General features: G+C 43.9%; 1 protein-coding gene across 1 annotated transcript in view; it reads left to right on the top strand.

Moving 5' to 3' along the window:
• Positions 1–20,207, top strand: part of Spag17 (sperm associated antigen 17) — a 237,961-nt gene that overhangs the window by 196,392 nt on the left and 21,362 nt on the right. Inside the window, exons 41-45 of the mRNA XM_021195509.1 lie at positions 2,918–3,017; positions 4,083–4,176; positions 5,814–6,188; positions 11,600–11,736; positions 14,190–14,374. Coding sequence (XP_021051168.1) covers positions 2,918–3,017; positions 4,083–4,176; positions 5,814–6,188; positions 11,600–11,736; positions 14,190–14,374 — 891 coding nt within the window. The remainder of the gene's footprint in view (positions 1–2,917; positions 3,018–4,082; positions 4,177–5,813; positions 6,189–11,599; positions 11,737–14,189; positions 14,375–20,207) is intronic.

A 20,207-nucleotide genomic window follows, 5' to 3' on the forward strand; every position in this document is an offset into this window, starting at 1 on the left:
AGTGGGTGGGTAGAGGAGCAGGGGTGGGGGTAGGGTATAGGGAACTTTTAGGATAGCATTTGAAATGTAAATAAAGAAAATATATAATAAAAAATGAAAAAAAAAAAGATCTATAGGTTACCAGATCCTACAGGCTCCCAGCTGCTGCTTCAACAAGGCACGGTGGCAGGCAGGCAGACAACCTGTTGGGCCGTTAGGTAGATCCTTCCTCTCTCCTGTACCAGAACCCTCTGGGCTCTCTCTGGGCTTCTGGCAATCCTACTATAATCATAAACATTTTGGGACTTAGTCACAGCACTCAGGATTCATGTCTGCTTCAGAAATGGATCCAAACATCTTATATTTCTTTTCCCTCCAGCCTGTGCTTAAGACTTCAACTCCAGCTTTTTAATCCATGAAGGAAGCCAAATGTGTTTATGTATTTGTAGTGGGCAGCTGCTTAAACACATGAATTGCTCCCTTCAGAACCATCAGCTCTATTAAGTTGTCTGGGCTAAATTTTAGAATTATTGGAAAATGGGACAGTAAGACTTATTTTTCATTTACAAGGTTGAACCGGAAGGAGTATGTTGTCTGTAGTGTTCTTGTCCCATCTTAGGTTCCTGGCTGAGATCCCCATTACAAAAGACAAACTGGTCAGAGAAAATAATATGGACTTATCTAAGTTTTGTATGAGAGAGGGGATGTCATTTAAAAAAATGAAAATATAAAGAAATGACTCGGCTTGCAAATCTATATGTTCTTTTTGATTACTAGAAAGCCAAGAGTAAATATATGTGATGAGAAGTATTACCTAATAGTAATAAGCTTAGAGAAATCGGTGAGGCCGGGATAGAGATGCCCCTCCCTCTGCATAGAGGGGAAATACCTCTCACAGGGAAGGCTGGAAATCAGATTCAGGAAAAGGCTAGGAAAAAAAACCTTCCTAGGTGTTAGGGCCTAGAAACAGTAAATGAGGGGCTTCGTGGGGATGAGACTGGGAGCTTAGGGGACAAAAGGAGATGGTGACTTGCTGTTTTTGTTTGTTTGTTTAATGTACTTTTAAATTTTATTACCAATCTCAAAATTGCTACATCTGTAAGACAATGGATGTGGCAAATAAAAATAAGAATATTATTATGATTCAATAATGATGAGAAATGGTATGACAATATAGTTTTTATGTTCTTTGGCAGCTTCATACATGTATTCTGTACATTCGGGCTACTATTTTGCCTGTACCCTTCTTATCTCTCCCCCACCCCTCTCATCCTCTCTCCTCCTTCCCTGCCCCTGCTCAGACTCAGGATGTTGGTTTGTTGTGTGACTCTTTCGGTTTAATCAGGACAGTCTGTGTGATTATTTGCTGGATTGTGAATGGATCAGGGAGATCTATTGGAGCCTGATGGGGTCATCAGTAGGTACACAAGTGATGGCACTATCTCCCCTTTCCCTACATCTTAATAAGCAAGAGCTAGGCGCCCTGAGTCTCCCTCGATCTTTGTATACAGGTATATAATTATCAAGGATCTGAGGGCATACTCCTTTAACCTCTCTTAAATGCTGTGGCTTTTCATGAACTATTCATAATTTTTTTAAAATCTAAATATTCACAATTCAAAATTTTAACTTGTGGGTGGATGGTTAATCACAACCAGGGAAGGTGAGGCTCACAGTCTAACTGTGTGGCATAAAAATAAAAATGGTGGTAACAGGCAATGTGGGCAGAGGATAAGGAAACCAGCATGGCAAAGATGTACAGCAGGTACGAGATCATCAGAAGAATCAACACTGAGATTGGAACAAAGGAGTGTAGATCTCTTGATTGCCAGGTTCATTGATTCCATGTGAGCAACCTCCAGACTGCCACACTTGAAGGGGAAGCCCAATGAGGCAGGAGAGAGAAGGTATTATAATGGCAAATTAGACTTGTTTAAATAAGATGGCGTATTGATTGTACCTTCACAGTCCTTCCAAGCTTGCAGTCTGTGCACAGTCACTGATCTCAGAGTCCACATGTCTAGGGACAGCTAAAGTATGATTTCTTGCGAAGTCTACTATACTGACTGGTTGTTTCCCTTCAGGGATTCTGTTTGATTATCTATAAAATGTGAAGCACATCAGCCTTGAAGACTGACAGTTGCTTAGAAAATGCAGTTGTCAAGATCATGAGCTTAAAGATGTATAACCTAGCTTGTCATTTAGCCTGACTCTATACTAATTATGCTGTAAAGTACATATCTAGTCTTTAGGTTTTTACTATAAAATGGAGCTAACAAGGCTCACCCAAACCCAGTTTAGATCTCACTAGCCTTCCCTGTGTATTGCCTCCCCAGTAAAGGCATTCTGATTTGGAAGAGCCAACTCAAAACAGTGTGGGTGGCCCCTTAACTTTCTAACAGCCTCTTGGGCTTAGCTCTTTGTATTGTGTGGTGGCTGCTGCTGCTACTGCAATTATGGAAGTTGTCACTTACACCCCGGACAACTTCACAACCTCAAAAACACCCATACACTGGAAGGGCACCATGGCTTTAGACATTTGAGATCAACTGGCATTGTTAGTCCCTATCTCATACAAGAATCTGATTTACAAAAGAAGAGATGAGATTATGGAAGTAGGAAGCAAGCACCCCATCCCCAAGTGAAAGCATTAGATGGAGCACCCCTTCAATCCCAGGACCGGAAGGCAGAGGCAAGTGGGTCTCTGTGCGCTCAAGGCTAAGTTGCTCTATAACACTAATTCCAGGCCAGCCAAGGCTAAATAGTGAGACCCTATCCCAAGAGGGAGAACTGTCCATCCAGTCTTTTCTCCTCGGTTTTCTCATCAGTGGTTATAATGGTTTCCAGTGGGATTTGGAGCGAAAGCACAAGCCAAATAATTTTTTCCAATGTGTTTTGTGTGTCTTCTCTTGCATATCATTGTGGAACTGTGAATCAGGAACAATATCAAGAAAACACAAAGCTACCTAATGCAAATTAAGACAAAAGAAGTAACACCTTATTTTAAGTCTGAATTGAGCTCGTTATTTAAGTCACAGGTAATTGGATGTAATTGATAATCATTTAATCTTGATAAAATGGTGTATTGCATGTTAAAATGTAGGCGCTCTTTCCTGATACTCTCTGCCTATTGCAACAACATGACCAAATAATTCTCTCACTTCAAAATCTGTGTTTGCACAAGCATACACAATAAACTCTCTACCCATATGTGACTGCTGCTCCCTTCTCTCCCTTGCATGTAACCATTAATCAATCTGCCTCTTACCTTCTAAGCTCTTCTTTGAGCCAAGTACTCTCTGTTGGTGATTAACCTGCTGATAACAAACTCTATCTTAGTTAGGGTTTTACTGCTGTGAACAGACACTATGACCAAAGCAACTCTTATAAGGACAACATTGAATTGGGGACGGTTTACAGGTTTAGAGGTTCAGTCCAGTATCATCAAGGTGGGAACATGGCAGCATTCAGGCAGGCATGGTGCAGGAGGAGCTGAGAATTCTACATCTTCAGCTGAAGGCTGCCAGGAGAAGACTAGCTTCCAGGAAGCTAGAAGGGTCTTAAAGCCCACACCTACAGTGGCACACCTACTCTAGCATGGCCATACCTACTCCAACAAGGTCACATGTCCAAATAGTGCCACTTCCAGAGGGAAGCATATTCAAACCACCACAAACTCGTTTGAGGTTTTATTTCATCAGAGTTTCCTCAGCCATCAACTGTCAAAATACCATTAACTTACTGCAAGTTCTTAGAAGCTGACAGACACTGAACATTCTCCTCTTCCATGTGAGTCCATTCCTATGACCCTAAGCCACACAACTGCCTGCCCCTCACTGAACCCGCAAAGCCAAGTGAACACTTTCATGTGTCAACAATGTCCTGGAGTTCTTGAAGATTTAGGATACTATTACTAATCAGAGAAAATTCCCAAAACCATGACTAGTTAACAACAACCAGAACTCTGTCTCTTACAGAAATTTAGTTGTCAACCTCACCTTCAGGGCCTGGTCACCATTGCCCATTATCTTAGCTAACATATCTGTGACAGTTACTTAAAATAAGTGTGTATCTGACATAAGTCTTATGACTTTTCCCATAAGTATGATTATCTGGAGAAGTTTTCCAAAAGCCTGCCTCCTTTTGTGAAGAAAAATGAGGCCGAACCCAGGACAGCTGTTCTGGATCTCTACTCAGGTAAGATGTTAATATGGTTCCCATGCCTATCACCTGAACTGAACTGACCCACAGCCAATACAACCCCTTCGGATGTAGCTGGTTCTCACATCTGTTGTCTCAATGACAGCAGGTAAGCAAACATGCTGTTGGCTACAAGTTACAGATACGTTGGAGTTATATAAAGAGAGCAAGATGTAAGTTGAATTTCAGATCCATTATTTGTGCCTAAAGCATTTGGAAAATCAAACTAAGCACAGGACGAATGAGAGGTTTTGATACCGGAGAATTCATATGGTCTCGACATAATTCATGTGCTTGTTAATTACAGCAAGTGAAATGAATATTCATGTCCCACAAAGATACAGCATTTTACCCCTTAGCCAAGTAATTAAATTTTTATCAAAGCTAAGACTTTCTATCATTGAGGGCCTTCCTCACAGACTGCAATGTACGTAGTAACTCTACAGAATTCATGTCAAAAATCCTTAATCTGAATCCAACCAAGAGAACATAATTGGCAAATGTGTACCAGTCAGTAGACATTGTACAATATAACTGTCTTGGTCTTTTCAAGCAAGGCAGAGTGATGGTGCATACATTGTTCAATTTTAGAACCCTTGGCTAACAGGCATGTGACCTTAGGTTTAGTGCCCAGCACCACACATACATACTCAGAGTCAGTATCATGAAACCAAAAAGATGGGACAATTGTTGTCATTCAAAAGAGACTGTATGGCATCAGAACATCATGTAACAGATCGACGGTAGAAATGCATGCGTTTTATTAGGGAACTGTATATCAGAGGACATGGTGGAATCATTCTCTTCTTGGGTATAACAATGGAACCTGGAGACAAAAGAGAATGTCTGTATTCTCAGCAGATGTGTGCTGAGAAGCTGAAAGGGTTGACACTGAAATAGAAATAGAATGTAGCCCTTCTCTGTAAGCTGAATAGTGAGAAGGCCCAAAGAGAAGAACTTTCTACTGCATAATGTTATAACTACAGTATATCTACCCAGATTGTGCAGGGTCCAAAAAGCATGGACTTTTAAACAGAGTTTGCAAAGATCAGGGCTAGAAAACCAACTTGTGATTGTGGTGAGGAGAGATCAGTGATCCTGAGCTGATGGCCCTGAGTGGTCAAGCTCACCACTCTGGAGAAAGCCCAGTCCACTCCTCGAAAGGACAACAGGCTTTCAAGACAGTCTTTAAGCAGCTTTATAGCTATTTGCCTTCCCAGTCATATTTAATTTTGTTTCATATTGCATCTGTTTCTTAAAGATACATATTCGAATGAAGAAATGCACTTTTCACAGTAATGAATATGTTGAAAATCATTTTTTGTTCAGTAAGTAAAGATAGAGGCAGATGGTTTGGCCTCTTGGTAACACGGCATGGTGACAGCTCCATCTGGTCCTTCTGCTCACAACATCCAGCCAGCTCCTAGGGAGTATGCACTCTGCAGACACTGCCTTCTTTGTTAGTGGCAAGCCAGGATCTTATTGTGAGGAATCTCAATGATGTGCTCATGGGAGAGTGGGGAGACATCCTGCTCATTGAGAGTTCCATTGTTCAGTGTTGTTTGTATAAGCGTCAGTTGTCTCTGTGTCATTGACCATAATGTGACTTTTACTGTTTGTTTGGGGATTTTTAGATTCTACACTGACTGTAGATACAGAAAAAGAAGCCTCAGATGCACATCCCCTTCCAAACCAGGAGGTTGCTGAGAATGTCCAAGAGTCTACTAGGGAAGAAGAAACGGAATTTGTAACCAAATCTCTCCAGACCTCTTCTTCCCAAAACCAATATGAAAATGTAACAATATCTCCCAAGGAGTCTGTTGGTCAAAGTCAAACTGAAATTGAAATCAAAGATAGCAAGGAATCTGCTATCCAAAACCTCACTGAAAAGTTTAAGAAATATACCAAAAAGTCTGCTAGCCAAAACCAAATTGAAAATCTAATAAAATCTACCAAGGAGTCTGTTAGCCAAAGCCAAACTGAAAATGTCACCAGACCTCCTACTGAAGGTATGACTGTTGAATGCTTTCTTTACCTCACAGGTTCAAAGTAAATGCTTTATGCCTGCAGAATGCAGGATCCTCTTGTCTCCAGCACTGAGCATTCAGGCACTTGCTGCCATACCTAGCATTCTACATGGATGCTGAGGAGCCAAGCTCAGGGCCCCATGTGCAGGAAATGCTTCACTGACTGACCCTGCTCCCTGGCATCATACAATTTACATATTTATATTATATATTCATAATATATTATATATAATTATATATGTGTGTAATTTATATATTAAAAGGTTACTCAGGCATGGCGCTGGGGGGTAGGGGAAGGTGGCACTGGCTGCTCCCCTAAAATACTTGGATTCTATTCCAAGCACCCACATGGGACTTCCAATCATTTGTAACTCCAGTTTCAAGGTATCCAACATCCGCTTCTGGCTACCTTGGGGATCAGGTACTCATGTAGTACACAGACATAAAGGCAGGCAAAACGCTCACACTCATAAAATTTGAAAAAGGACAGGTTACACCTACTTGAGAAGCTAAGGCAGGAGGATTGTAAGTTTAGGCCAGCCTGGACAACTTAGCAAGACTGTGTATCCAAAGAAAAAGAACCCACAAAGACATAGAAGATACTTGTGCTAGTTGTGATGGTGAGAGCCTGTGAGAAGGGAAGGAAGGAGTAGGCAGCCAAAGTGGAGATGAAGAGAAGCAGGTGGCAGAGATGGCTCAGTGGCAATGGACACGCTTGCTGCACAGCATACCTGGGGTCCGTCATCTGGAAACCCATATGTGAAGAGCTGGATGTGACAGTGTATCCCTGGAAATCCAGAGCTGTGGGGGCAGAGTCAGGAGGGTCCTGGGGCTTGCTGGACAGCAACTCTTGCCAAATTTGGTGAGCCTCCAGTTCATCAAGAGAGCCTGTCTCAAGAGTTAAAGTGGAAAACAACTGAGAAAGAGACCAAACAGCAATGTCTGACCTCTGCATACCTGTGCAATGCACCCACACACTCTTTACACACACAGAGAGAGTATTGTGGACATATACATACAACATACATACATACAGAGAAAAATGTTAAAAAATAATTACTTGGAAATTCGTCACTGAAGTGAGTCTGCTGGGCCAGTCAACTGAATGGGCATTTGCGACAAAAAAAAAAAAAAAAAAAAAAAAAAAAAAAAAAAAAAAAAAAAAAAAAGGGCTAAGCCTCTAAATGACACGGACCGCTCTGCACCATTCTTTAACACGTACAAACGTTATAGCCTCGTTTCGGATTTCCAAAGGGACCGTAACCCCTCGTCCCAAAACACCGCCCCCACCATCTTTTCCTTTCGAGAGGGCAGGGACCCCCGAAGGGCAGCACCTGGGGAATGAGAAAGCATCCACCGCCCTCCGGGTCCACAGGCCGCAGCCCGTCCTCCGCCCTCCCCCGCCAGGCCTGGAGAGGCGCCGGAGTGACCGGGCGACCTCGCTGCAGGAAGGACGCCCCGAAGGGTGGCGGCGGCGGCGGGAGGAGCCGCGTCGCGCCCGAACCCTCTCCACCCGCACCGGGCTGCCCGCGCTCCCCGGACCCCAGAGGCCTCCGCGCACCACGGGCTGGTTCTCCTCCCCGGGGCCGCGGGGCCTCCAGCCAGGGCACGAGGGTCTCCAGAGGCTGGGCCGAGTCGGGCGAGGGCTGCCCGCGGGGCCCCCCGCTCACCGTCACGCAGGCGAGTCCGCACGGGCCCCTGGGGAGCAGCGCTGGGCTGAAGCAAAGCGCGGGCAGGGGCGGTGTCCCCTGGGCTCGTCCTGCAGCAGCCGCCGCTGCCGCCGCGGTATCCCCCTGCTCCCGCAGCCCCGGGGCCGAGCGCTCGCGCTGCTGGTCGCCCTCCGAGCTTCCCCGGACGCCCGCGCTCCGCCTCGTGCCACCCGGCCGACCGCCTGTCCCGACTGATACCTCGCCGTCCGCTCCGCTCCGCCGCTGAGCGCGGCCGACGCGCGGCCCTGAAATAGAGCCCCGCCCCCGCCCCCCTGCCGCGCGCGCCGCCGTCCGCGCTCCCCATTGGCTGCGCCCGCCCGGCCCCGCACTGCGGGCTTCTCCCCGCGCCGCTCTCGCTCCACATCTTGTTTCGTCCCACAATGCCTCGGGGCGGAGGAGGGGGTGGGGAAGGGGAGCTGGAGAAGGTGGGGGGAGGGAGCCGTGGCCTTAGGAGGAGAAAGGACGACGCAGACCCTGTCTGCTCAGGTCTGGAGAGGCCTGACTCGGGAGGAAGACAGTCGGCCCAGACAGGAAAAGGGAGAGAGGCGTGGAGAGGCCAGTGCCAAGGCAGAAAGAGTGGAGGGATGGAGATTTCAGACTCAAGAGAGAAGGGCTCCGTCCAGGTCCCAACTTTGGAAAGAGGCAGGACAGGGTATTAAAAATCACCGTGGACAGAGGAAAATTCATTTCCCTAGGCTGGCGACAGTTGAGAGAGCTGGCAAGCCCCATGGTGAAATAAAGGCGTAAACAGTCCTTAAGGTTCCCCCTTCCTTCACATTCGCTTTTGCTTCTAACGCAGCCTTTGTTCACAAATCTTGAGACCTTTCTGCCTATCCATAGCTGGAACCCTAACTACACTATCATCAAAAATATTGGAGGTACAGCCTCTACCGTTCGGGTATGGCCTTTGGGGATAGAAGTGAGAACCATTGCCTGTCAGTTGGTCCCGGGGACTGAAAGGAACTCCTATGAGTTGTGAGGTATCTCAAAAAAATGATTTCATCCATAGCCCTCAAATAGACACGGAACGGGCTGGGGGGTGGTGCCACACGCCTTTAATCTCAGCACTTGGAAGGCAGAGGCAGGCAGATCTCAGAGCTAGTTCCAGGACAGCCAGGGCTACACAGAGAAACCATGTCTCAACAAAACAAACACAAAGTGTAGACAACACAGATTCAGACCCCTTGTCAGGTCCACTCCTTTAGACTACACTTGGATGGCAGCCTTTAAAGTTCAGGAAGCAGACATTGGTGTGTGTGTGTGTGTGTGTGTGTGTGTGTGTNAAAAAAAAAAAAAAAAAAAAAAAAAAAAAATTAAGGTTGATCCAAAAGTTAGCTTGTATAACAATGCTGTGGAGGTAAAAAGTTTTTTAGTTCTTCTGTCTCCTCTTCTGCCAGGCAGATATCATGATATGCACATGGCTAGATGCATAGGAGAGTAGTGAAAATCCACTTGCTTAATATACATGAACTTCTTGGTGCGACACACAGCATGTGGCAATTTCTTCATCAGGATTTCCCATTAGGATGAATAAAGTTATGAACAGTTAATTAGCACCATTGGCTAAAGCTATTAGAAAAGCTGCCTACATGAAGAATGGTGGCCCACAGGCATCAGAACACTAGCTGCTGGGCTCCACCTCCAGAGAACCTGCTTACTCCTGATCGACAACAGGACCTGTCTGACCTATGACCAGGAGTCTGTTTTTCTAGATGCTACCCTGAGATGATGGTACCCAGACAGGTTTGGTGGTGCCCTGTAGAGTCTGACTCATTGGTGTTCACATTCCACCTCTGATACTCGTTACAGCTTCTTAGGCAATTTATCTTCTGAACTTCAATGTCCCACATCTGTAAAGAGGCAGACAGACAGACAGACAGACAGACAGACAGACAGACAGAGTGAGAATACTACAGCTGTATTCACTGCACCTTCTTAGTGTTTTTAATGAGAAAACTCAAAGTTGACTAAAAAGGGGAGAGGTAGTGGATTTACTCGTGTAAAGCAGAGAAGAGGCGTCAGGGCGAGCCCCACAGATAGTCACCTCCTCTCCAAGGCGAGGTGGCCCATGAGCACATGAGCACTAGCTTGTTTGCCTTTACATTCTCCCTGCCTTCCTCTTGTCCCACCCTTGTCTTCTTTTGGTCTGATTCTCACCCACAAAGGGCAGCTCACTCCCATGCAGCAGGGGTCCTGACCCTAGACACCCAAGTTTCTAACTCTTCCAGACCAATAGGCAGAATGGTGGTGTCTTCATCAACTTCCATAGAATTATCCAGGATCAGGCCTTACGGCTCTGCTGGGAATATGTGCAGTCCCAAGGACACAGACTAGAATGCCATGTTCCCAGATGCTTATAGGGTAGAAGTGCAAATTCAAGGGGGAATACCTGGCACACTGAGCACACAGGCTAAAGGGTCCCCTTTAGTCCCTCAGACCCCCTCACAGCATGCTAATCCACCCCAACCCCGACCCCGACCCCACCCCCAATCCTGTCAACCCCTCCTCAGCTCCCCATGGCAGCTCAATGCCCTCAGAGTTCTCAGTACCTGTCTGTAGATCACGAATGCTCAGTGACCCCTGCTTTGTGATTTGAATTCTGCCCTCTAATTTGTATACGTGTGCTTGTGTGTGATTGTCTGATACTAGTGTGCAGGTATCTGCAGAAGAAAGCAGGGTGGAGGTGGGGGAGTGGTCAGAGCCCTTGGATCTGGAATTGCAGGTGAGCTATCCCACATGGACACTGGGATCTAATCAGATTCTCTGGAAGAGCTGCAACTGCTCTTAACTGGCACGCCATCTCTCCAGCCCACTACCCAGCAAAAGATATTTAAATGGGATAATTTTTAAAGAATTTTTAGTTCAACCCTCCTGAATATTTGGAGCAAATATAAACAGCTGTGTCTTTGTGGGTTTTTCACTTCTGTGCCCTCCTTCAAATGACTGGGAGGGGGAAAATTACCATACTAAGGTCTTAAAGCTCTGGTTTTATATCCATTTATAATTAGTATGCCATGTTTTAGAGCTATAGGAATTGGAATAGACTTGAAATTTCTTATGGTGAGTCCCCTTAGTGGTCAGAAATCTTTCCAGATCAGTGTTCCACTAGCTACACAAGTTAACAGAAAGGATCCTGAATACCAAAGTGTAAGATGAGCTTGTCATAGGGAAGTTACTTGAAATCATAGAATTCTATTTGTTTAACCGCGCAACCAGCACCTGCCTGCCATCTCAGAGGAGCTGAAAGGAACAGAGAGAGGCAATGTCTGTAGAACTACCTAGCAAAAAGAACGAATGGAAAATGAGGACTAATGAAAGGTTTTATTTCTTTAAGTAAGCCCTTTAATGCTTTAAAGACAGGGCTGGAGAGATGGCTTAGCCTCCAGGAGATCCAGTGCCACCTTCTGGGCTCTGGGACACCTGCCCCTTCACATACACACCACACACACACACACACACACACACACACACACACACACACACACCACTAACAATTGCATGCACATAAATACATCCACATGCACATAAATAATAAAGTAAATATATCAATAAATATTATAATACTAAAGTAAAAATTAATTACAAAGAAAGGAATGACTGGAGAAAGTTTCCAGGCTAGTCCATGCCCTTCTATGTTCTAACAATATCTCAGACGTGCTCTAACTTAATTTTTTTTTCTAACAGAACCAGACATTTATATGCCAATCAAAATTCCAACCCAGTCATTGCTGCAGGATGTTACTGGACAAGCAAGAAAAGAGAAAGTGAGGTTACCTCATTACATGATGAGCTCCAAGCCCAAGTGTCAGCCTCACGCCAAGGTAACAGAGATCCTTGGGCAAATCTTCCAGGGCACTCTGTGCAATCGAAACGCACTGAGGTTCATGCCAGCTCTGTGCGCTTACCATTCTCCCACAGGAGCACAAAAAAGGCAGTGCTCCACTGCCACTGGCTGGCACTAGCTTCTGTGGTTCAGCAGCCAGCTGGCAGGTCCCTGGGAGCGGCCACTTTGGGAAGAATAATTCAGGTGCTCTCTGTTGTTTACAGGCATTATTGACCTCCCTTCTGCTTGTCAGCCAGGGCTATGCCTTTTTGTAAAGTCTCTCCATTCTGGTTAAATGGCAATAATTCTTCAAACTGTAGTCTTTTATGTTTGCAAACCTAAAGTCACTTGTTTGCCTTGAGCCTTGCCCTCCCTGCCCTGTGTACCCTCACTTAAGGACAGCCACAAAGCTGTCTATTGTCACCTGCTATTCTTTCAACACTGCCTGATCACTCCTAAGAACTGCCAAGCTTGGTCCAAAGGAAAAGGAAACCTTACAATCTTCCTATCCAGCCACTTCATTTGAAACCCCTTAAGAAGGGACCCATTCCTCTGTCACACGTGTTAGATATAGGAAGTAGCATAAAGACACAAAAGACAGAAAGAATCCAGAGTCTGACTTCAACAGACAGGACTGTGTTCATTAATACACACAGTTAGGAAAAGCCTCTCTCCTCAGGGAATGAAGGGAGTCTGCCAAGGGAAAAGCTAGCTGGGACCTGTTATAGGGGTGCATGGAGTGGGGGCAGCTCTGGAGGCTATGTGTGGATTTGTGGTCTGAGCTTGAATTATCTACTTCAGGGAAGACAGATCATCTTGGGAGACAGGCTGTCTTCCTAAACATTTCCCTCTGGGTGTGGCTGACCCATAAAGTTGGACAAGGTCAGCGGTAATCTCGTGGGAATCCTGTTTTAAAGCTGAGGTTCTCTATCAGTGTGGGCCCTAACTCTTCTCCAAGCTCTCCCCTTGGTGCTGTCAGCCTGTCTGTCTATGGCAGTAATAACCCTTCTGATAACCTCCTGCCTCAAAGGAAGACTGTACCCCTGAAACCTAAAACCCAAGACTTTTCACTTAACAAAGCTTAGGATAACGTCCAAAGAACCTGGGCTGACAAAAACTATGGCCTCATGTTGTTGGAAATAGAATAATCAATTCAAGGCTTTACTGGAAACAAAGCAGTTTTCAATATATAATTCTGCATAATGGGATGCCAACATAGAAAAAAAAAAGCAAAAGTGGCTGGCATGATAATTTGGTAAGATAGTGATTTTTAAGGTTGCCATTCTGTGTCATGGTCATGCTGCGCCCACCCCACCCTATCATAAGAAATTTCTGTTCTCTTTCCCTATAGATCAGAATATGACCCCTTCCAAAATTCCTCACCTTGTTAGCTTAGGGTACAAAGCTTTATCTAATAAATAATTTGAGACTTGAGATTGCCTCCTTTTCTGATCATGGGCTCAGTCATATTTCAGACCTGTAACTTTCAGCTCTCAAAGTTCTAAGACCAGTAAGTATCGGTCAACACCCAAGGAGGGAGAGACCCAGCACCCTCGTTCTCTATGAGTCTGACAAGCCCTAAGAGCATCTCATATTGAAATGGACCACAGCAATCTATTAGTTAAAATGTGCTCTTTCATCCTACCCTGCCCAGATCACGCTCCTTTAGCCACTGTGGGTTTCCTCTCTTCTGTCCATCCTCAGAGCCTTTTAGATAAAGTTTTCCCACCAGCTCTGCTAGAAATACTTGCTTACGCCCACAAGATATATATATATATATATATATATATATATATATATATATATATATATATCCTTTCTTTACTTCCATGGCACATGCTGGCTGTCACCATGGCATTTACATGTTACAGTTGCCATGTTACAGTTGAGTCATCAAGTTGCCAAGCATATGTAACTGACAATCATGCTCGAAAACTTGAATGTGAATATTACTATGTACGGGGTTGTTAGAGATGCCGATTCTCACTCTCTAGGTCTTATCTATGACAGAGAGTCTGCAGGTTAATTCCTGGGTGATGTCAGTGATGGGTGGAGAGCAGAAGTTTACTGTGTGGCTTCCTGATCACCAGCATTGGCACCACCAGAGAATGCTTTAAATGCAAAACCCTCCCCACTTTGGACACAGAGAGTCTGAAACTCCAGGAATAGGAACAGTAACCTTGAGCATTCCAGAAGATTCTTCAGGAACCTAATCAATCCTGGCTAGCCAGTGCCCCAGAGGAAAGAACATGAACCTAAGAATTCAAGCAAATGATTTCTTTCAACTCTGAACTTGCACTTTCTTTTCTTCAAAGCAAAACCTAAACTATTTATATAAGGATGTTGTAAGGATTGCATGTACATTTTTAAGTCTTCCCTCTGGTGTCAGTGGTATTTTCTTTAATCAGAAACTCCCCTTCTCCCTTTTGTCAATGTCTCTGCTCTACATAGGTGGAAGATTCTGTTGGGGGGAAAGTGAATACATCCTCCATTGCATCTGCTGCTATGTATAACCCAAACTCATCCCCTTTCGGGTTCCACCTTCTCCCACCATCTGTGAAGTTTGGAGTGCTTAAAGAAGGACACACCTATGCGACCATTGTGAAGCTCAAGAATGTCGGCGTGGACTTCTGCAGGTGAGGCAAAGGCACCAGGTGCCTACCCATGTTCCTTTAATGCTTGTCTTTCCTATATTAATGACCACTTAGTGAACTATAATGACATCTTGAATTCTGAGTAATCACATCATTTATTTCTTTATCTTTTCACTCATTCTTCAACAAGTCAGTATAAACTAGACTCCAACACATGATACCTGTTTTCATGTCTTCTGTAAGTCATTATCCATGCTTCAGTAGAAGCCACACAACTCTGGATCTAACCTAGCAAAAACAAATAAGTTGTACAAGCACTTCAATAATTAATACTCAGGACTTGAAATGGTATGTCCTAATTTCCTCTCTCAAGAAAATGCCCCCATAAACTTGCCTACAGGCCAATCTTATGGATACAGTTCCTCAATTGATGTTCCATCTTTCCAGGTATGTCAAGTTGGCAACCAATATTAGCCATCATACTGTAGTAATCACCAACAGTGATGATTTAAGTAAACATTTGTTTGTGCCTGCTAGGAAAAGCTCTCTCAAAAAGTATTGTGCATATTTAAGAACCATAACATAATATCATAGAACACATAGATATTTCAAAAGACTATTGCAGCAATGCAAGTAATTTTTCTGTCAAGAGCAGCCAGAAACAACTCACTCTGCAGGAATTCTGTATATTGTTCAGTTTTCCTGCCCCCAGTCTTCATAAACATTAGGTCTCTAGACTTGCTTGCAAAAGGACCTTATTGTCCCTGGAATTGGAATTACAGGATGTGCTAAGACACTCAGTGGAGATGCAGGAACCAGAACTCGGGTCCTCTGGAAGACCGATCAGTATGTGTTCTTAACCACTGAGCTTCCTCTCCAGTCCTTGCTTTGTAGACTTTGACATGTTTTCTCCTTCTGCCTTGATTCAACCCTCAGTAGCCACGCTTGTTCTCCACTTCTGTGTGTTTGTGTTTTCGTGTGAGTCCACATGAAATTGAGGTGGTACATTTTTCTAAGTCTCACATCTTTCACTTGCCATACTATCCTCTAGGTTTATCAATGCAATAGCAAAAGGCATGATCTCTTGGTTCAGGTTGAAATATTATTCCATTGTTTAGATCCACCAATGCTTATTTTTATCCACACATCTATTAATGGGCACCTAAGTTGTTTTTCTATCTTGGCTATCATGAATGGCACTGCAGAGTACAGAGCAGTGTTTATTCACTTACAAGATGGAGTTTTTAGTTCTTTTGGATACACTCCCAAAGGAGGGGCTGCCAGGTCCTGTAGCTGCTCAGATGTCCAATATGACTTATCTTTGGGTTTTCTCTTAAACTCGTCATCTTAATGCGTATGTGGTGGTATCTCCTAATGGTTTTAATTTGTATCTGTCTGATAATTAATAATGTATACTTTTAATGTGCTAGTTAGCCATTTTTATGTGTTCTGTGGAGAAATGCTAATTCAATTTGCTCATTTTACATCAGATTATTGGGGTTTTCCCCAGGACTGAATCGAATGAGCTCTGTGTAACTTTAAGTGGACCATCATAAACAAGCTGTGGTTATTTTTTCTGTGTTTGTTGCTTGCTTCCAATGCAACTTCACTTTGCTGTTACGTTTGGAGTACGGAAGATTTCTACTTTGATACATTACTATTTTACTTAGTCTTGATTGGGTCTTTGACTTTTGGTGTGATAACCACAGTCACTTCCAAGGTCAGTGTTGGTAAGACTTCTCCCCTTATGTATTTATCCGGGAATTTTATAGTTTGAATTATCATGTTTCAGTTTTTGTCCATTCTAGCTTAAATTTTGAATTAGAGTCTTAAATGTAGCTCCATTTTCATTCTTCTACAGAGATAACCCCAGTTTTGCAGTACCACTTTGTTTGTTTGCTTGCTTGCATCCCAAATGCTGCCCCAGATGCCCCCCCTCCCAGAGTCTCTCCCCCTATCCTCCCTCTCCTTCTCTGAGACCCACCTCTGTATCCCCCAACCTGGAGTATCCAGTTTCTGAAGGGTTAGGCACATTCTTCCTCACTAAGGTCAGACAAGGCAGCCCTGTGGGGGAACAGATTTCACACTCAGGCTACAACTTTAGGGGCAGTCCCCATTCCATTTGTTGGGGGACCTATATGGAGACTGAGCTGCATGTCTGCTCATATGCGCTGGGGGTCTTGGTCCAGCCTGTGATGAACTTTGATTGGTGTCTCAGTCTCTGAGAGCTCCCAGGGGTCCAGGTGAGTTGACTCTGTTGGTCTTCCTGTGGAGTTCCTATCCCCTTCAGGGCCTTCCATCCTCCTCTCAGTTTTTCCACAAGAGTTCCTGACCTCTGTCCAATGTTTAGCTGTTGGTATATGCATCTGTTTCAGTCAGCTACTGGGTAGAGCCTCACAGAGGACAGTCATTCTAGGCTCCTGTCTGCAAGCCTAATAGGTATCATTAGTAGTATCCAGGGTTGACTCTTACCCATGGGATGGGTTTCAAGTTGGGACAAGTCATTAGTTGGACATTCCCTTACTCTCTGTCCCATCCTTGTCTCTGCACTTCTTCCCCAAGATGCAGGGTGGCCAGCCATCTCATAGACTTGTCTCCTCTGCTGTGCTGGACTGACTGCCCATCCCCCACATGTGAGCCACACTGAACCCTTGCTCTTTTAGCTCCTTCAGTCACACATGTTGTCACAGCACAGCAATGTGAAAAGTGACTACCGCAGGAAGCCTTGTATTAATCATATGTTCTCTCTATTATCCATCTGCCCAGGTGCTCTTTCTCTTCCTGATTCAATCTATGTGATGATTTGTGTTTTTAAATAAATATATTCAAATTTCATATAAGTTATTCATTTGGCAGTATATAACTGTTCATGATAATTCTCTGTGAGATTTTATTTCTGAAGGATCATAAATTTTTGGTTTTGTTTTTCTTTTTTTCTTTTCCAGTTTTCTTTGGCTAGCTGAGAGCTATGAATTTTCTTTACTTTTTCAAATGAAGCCTCAGTTTTACTGACTCTGTTCTTTTTTGTTTATTGTTGATTTATTTTCCGCTCTGGTTTTTATTCTTTCCTTTCCTTCAGCAGATTTGAGTTAGGCTTATCCCCTTCTAGTTCCTTGATGTGTAATCTTGGACTATTTCATTGAAATCTTTCTTCCTTTTTAATTGCTGTCTGACACTATTCCTGAGGAGACATGAACAAATGTCTATTCATCCGAGATAGGGAACCAACGATGGACCAAAGTAAAAGCCGACCAAAGTCCATTCTGGCGAAGTGGTGGTCTTTACTGGGGTTAATTATAGGAATGTGGATGAGAAGTTACTTACAGGAACAGAAATGACTCAAATACAGTTACATCCCAAAGCTCACCCCAGTGGGGTTCACAGCTCACAAAACCTAGAATTTTGGAGAATACATGCCCAGCCTGCAGGCCACTCAACATGTTGGGGAATGTCTCCTTCAAGGCAGCTCAGGTGGCCTGGGCCTCTTCCAGCAGTTCACTTGATCTCCGCTCCTTCCTAGTGCCTTGGCTGACCTGAGTGTCTCTTCTAGTCAGCTCAGCTTATCTCAAAGTGTCCTTACTGATTAGGTATTCTTGGGGAAGGAGTGACCTGGTAAATCTGTCAGAGTTAGGGACTTGTTTGAGTCACTACTTCCTATACCACAGACAGTTTCTGAGAATGGACTATTTCACCTCCTTAGACCATCCTGCCCTGAAGGAGCTTCCTCCAAGATGCAGGCTTGTGTCTGAGAGGAGATTGGTGCACATATCAATGCAGACATCTCTTGAGATAAACCTCCCTCTTGGAGATCCCTCCCCACCCCCTACAAGGTCTGCCTGTGCCTGGCTCCCTCTACCTGCTCTCTAGTCTCTCTTTTGAGTTTCTCTTTCACTCTTCCATTGTTTGTTCAGGAGCACAGGGCTTAATTTCCACAGAATTTTCCAGATTTTTTTCTGTAATTGAGTAATTGTTTCAGGCTACTGATGTCTGAAATGATACTAGATATTATTATAATCATCTATGTTTTTAAAGACTTTTTATGAGTCATCCTTTGGTCTACCTTAAAGAACATTCCATGTGTGTTAGAGACGAATTTACAGTCAGTTGTTCTTAGATAGAAGCTTCAGTATATGTCTGCCAAGTTCATTTGGTCAAAGTCATATGTAGAGGTTTGGTTCTTTGGTTTGTTTTTTTTTTATTCCCCTCTCTAGTTGACCTGCTCATTGTAGAAGGTGACACTGAAGTCTCTGATTAGAATTGGATTTAGTTTATGTGTGTGAGCACACTGTCTCTGTCTTCAGACACACCAGAAGAGGGCATTGGATCCCATTACAGATGGTTTTGAGCCACCCTGTGGTTGCTGGGAATTGAACTCAGGACCTCTGGAAGAGCACTCTGGTCAGTGCTCTTAACCACTGAGCCATCTCTCCAGCGAGTATTTTCCCTTTATTTTTATCAGTGTTTTCCTTGTATGTTTAAATTTTCTAGTCAGTAGACACCAAGTGATAGACTAGCTGAAAAGATAAGCCAGAAGGTCCAACTCCATGCTGTCTGTGAGCAAATCCCCTGAGGTTCAAGGGCACACCAGGATGAAAGTGAAAGGACTTTTCATACAAATGCTAAACAGATCTACTTGTATGTCTACCATTCGATATTTATATTTATAATGTGTCAATTATGAACTTTTGCTATCTAAAGGGAATAAAAACTAGACAATGGGCTAAGAAATTATAGTGACCACCTCAGAAATCAGACAGGTCATAAAGTCATATTATAAATAATTACCCACTATCAAATTAGATTACTTCCTGATGAGTCCACCTTTCTCTTCCCCCATGTTTTTGACTTGAAGTGAACCTTCAAAGACATAAATTTGTACAGGCCCATCTGTGATCATTTGTTTAGCATTTGTAAAAAACAGTCCTTTCACTTTCAGCCGGGTGTGTCCTTGAACCTCAAGGGGTTTGCTCACAGGCAGCAGGGAATTGGATCTTACTTCAGCTAGTCCAGCACTCTAGCACGTGGTGTCCTCTGACTAGGAGATTCGGGTGTGCAGCATGAGCAGTGACAGGCTCGGTCACCGTCTTACTGTTCGGCTTCTGGCTTTTTCTTTAGTCTCTAGCTGTCTAGCTCTGCGGTTTGATACTTTTCCATAGTTTTAAGTGTTCCCTTCCTGCTAGCATTGGTTTGCTTGTTGTAGCTGTCTTGTGGTTACAATGAGGTTACATCATTTTTTTAAACAATCGAACTGCTTATTGTTGCTTTTGGTCAGGTGTTGTCATTTCACAGCAGGCTTCAATCTCTAGAACACCTGCATATTTAGCAGCAAAACCGCTTAAACGAATTGTTTTGTACAATAGAAGCATCTCAGTTGTCGAAATTTGGACTGTGGAAAAAAAAAACTCACAAAGCATCCTTTTCTACAACACTTAATTTTGAACAAAGCCTTGAACTATGCAAGTGCCGAATGAAAACATCATGTCAACTCCACCAAGAGTAGATGTCCTCTAAGGTGTAAAAGTCATGTAACTTTCTTCACTTGGCATTCTTTGCTTACTAGGAACTGATAGAAAACATCATTCACCAACGATACCCCAGCTCCATGATGGGCTTCCAAAAGTCTTTAGCACCATGCTTTGGTAGAGTTAAGGTGAATAGTGTGATCAGGAACGGGACCCAAGCCCTTCACTACTGTGGTATGGAGAAAGTGACTGAAGGAACTCTGGCCAGTTTGAGCATGGCAAACATGGCCCTGGCAAGCCGTGCCCTTCTCCCTCAGTCCCTCTGCCTTATTAAAAACCATCAGACTATATTCCTAAAGTTAGCCACTGTGGTCTATTCCTTTTTTTTTTTTTTTTTTTTTTTTTTTTTTTTT

The sequence above is a fragment of the Mus pahari genome, chromosome 4, assembly GCF_900095145.1.
Source record: "Mus pahari chromosome 4, PAHARI_EIJ_v1.1, whole genome shotgun sequence".
Classification (NCBI taxonomy): domain Eukaryota; kingdom Metazoa; phylum Chordata; class Mammalia; order Rodentia; family Muridae; genus Mus; species Mus pahari.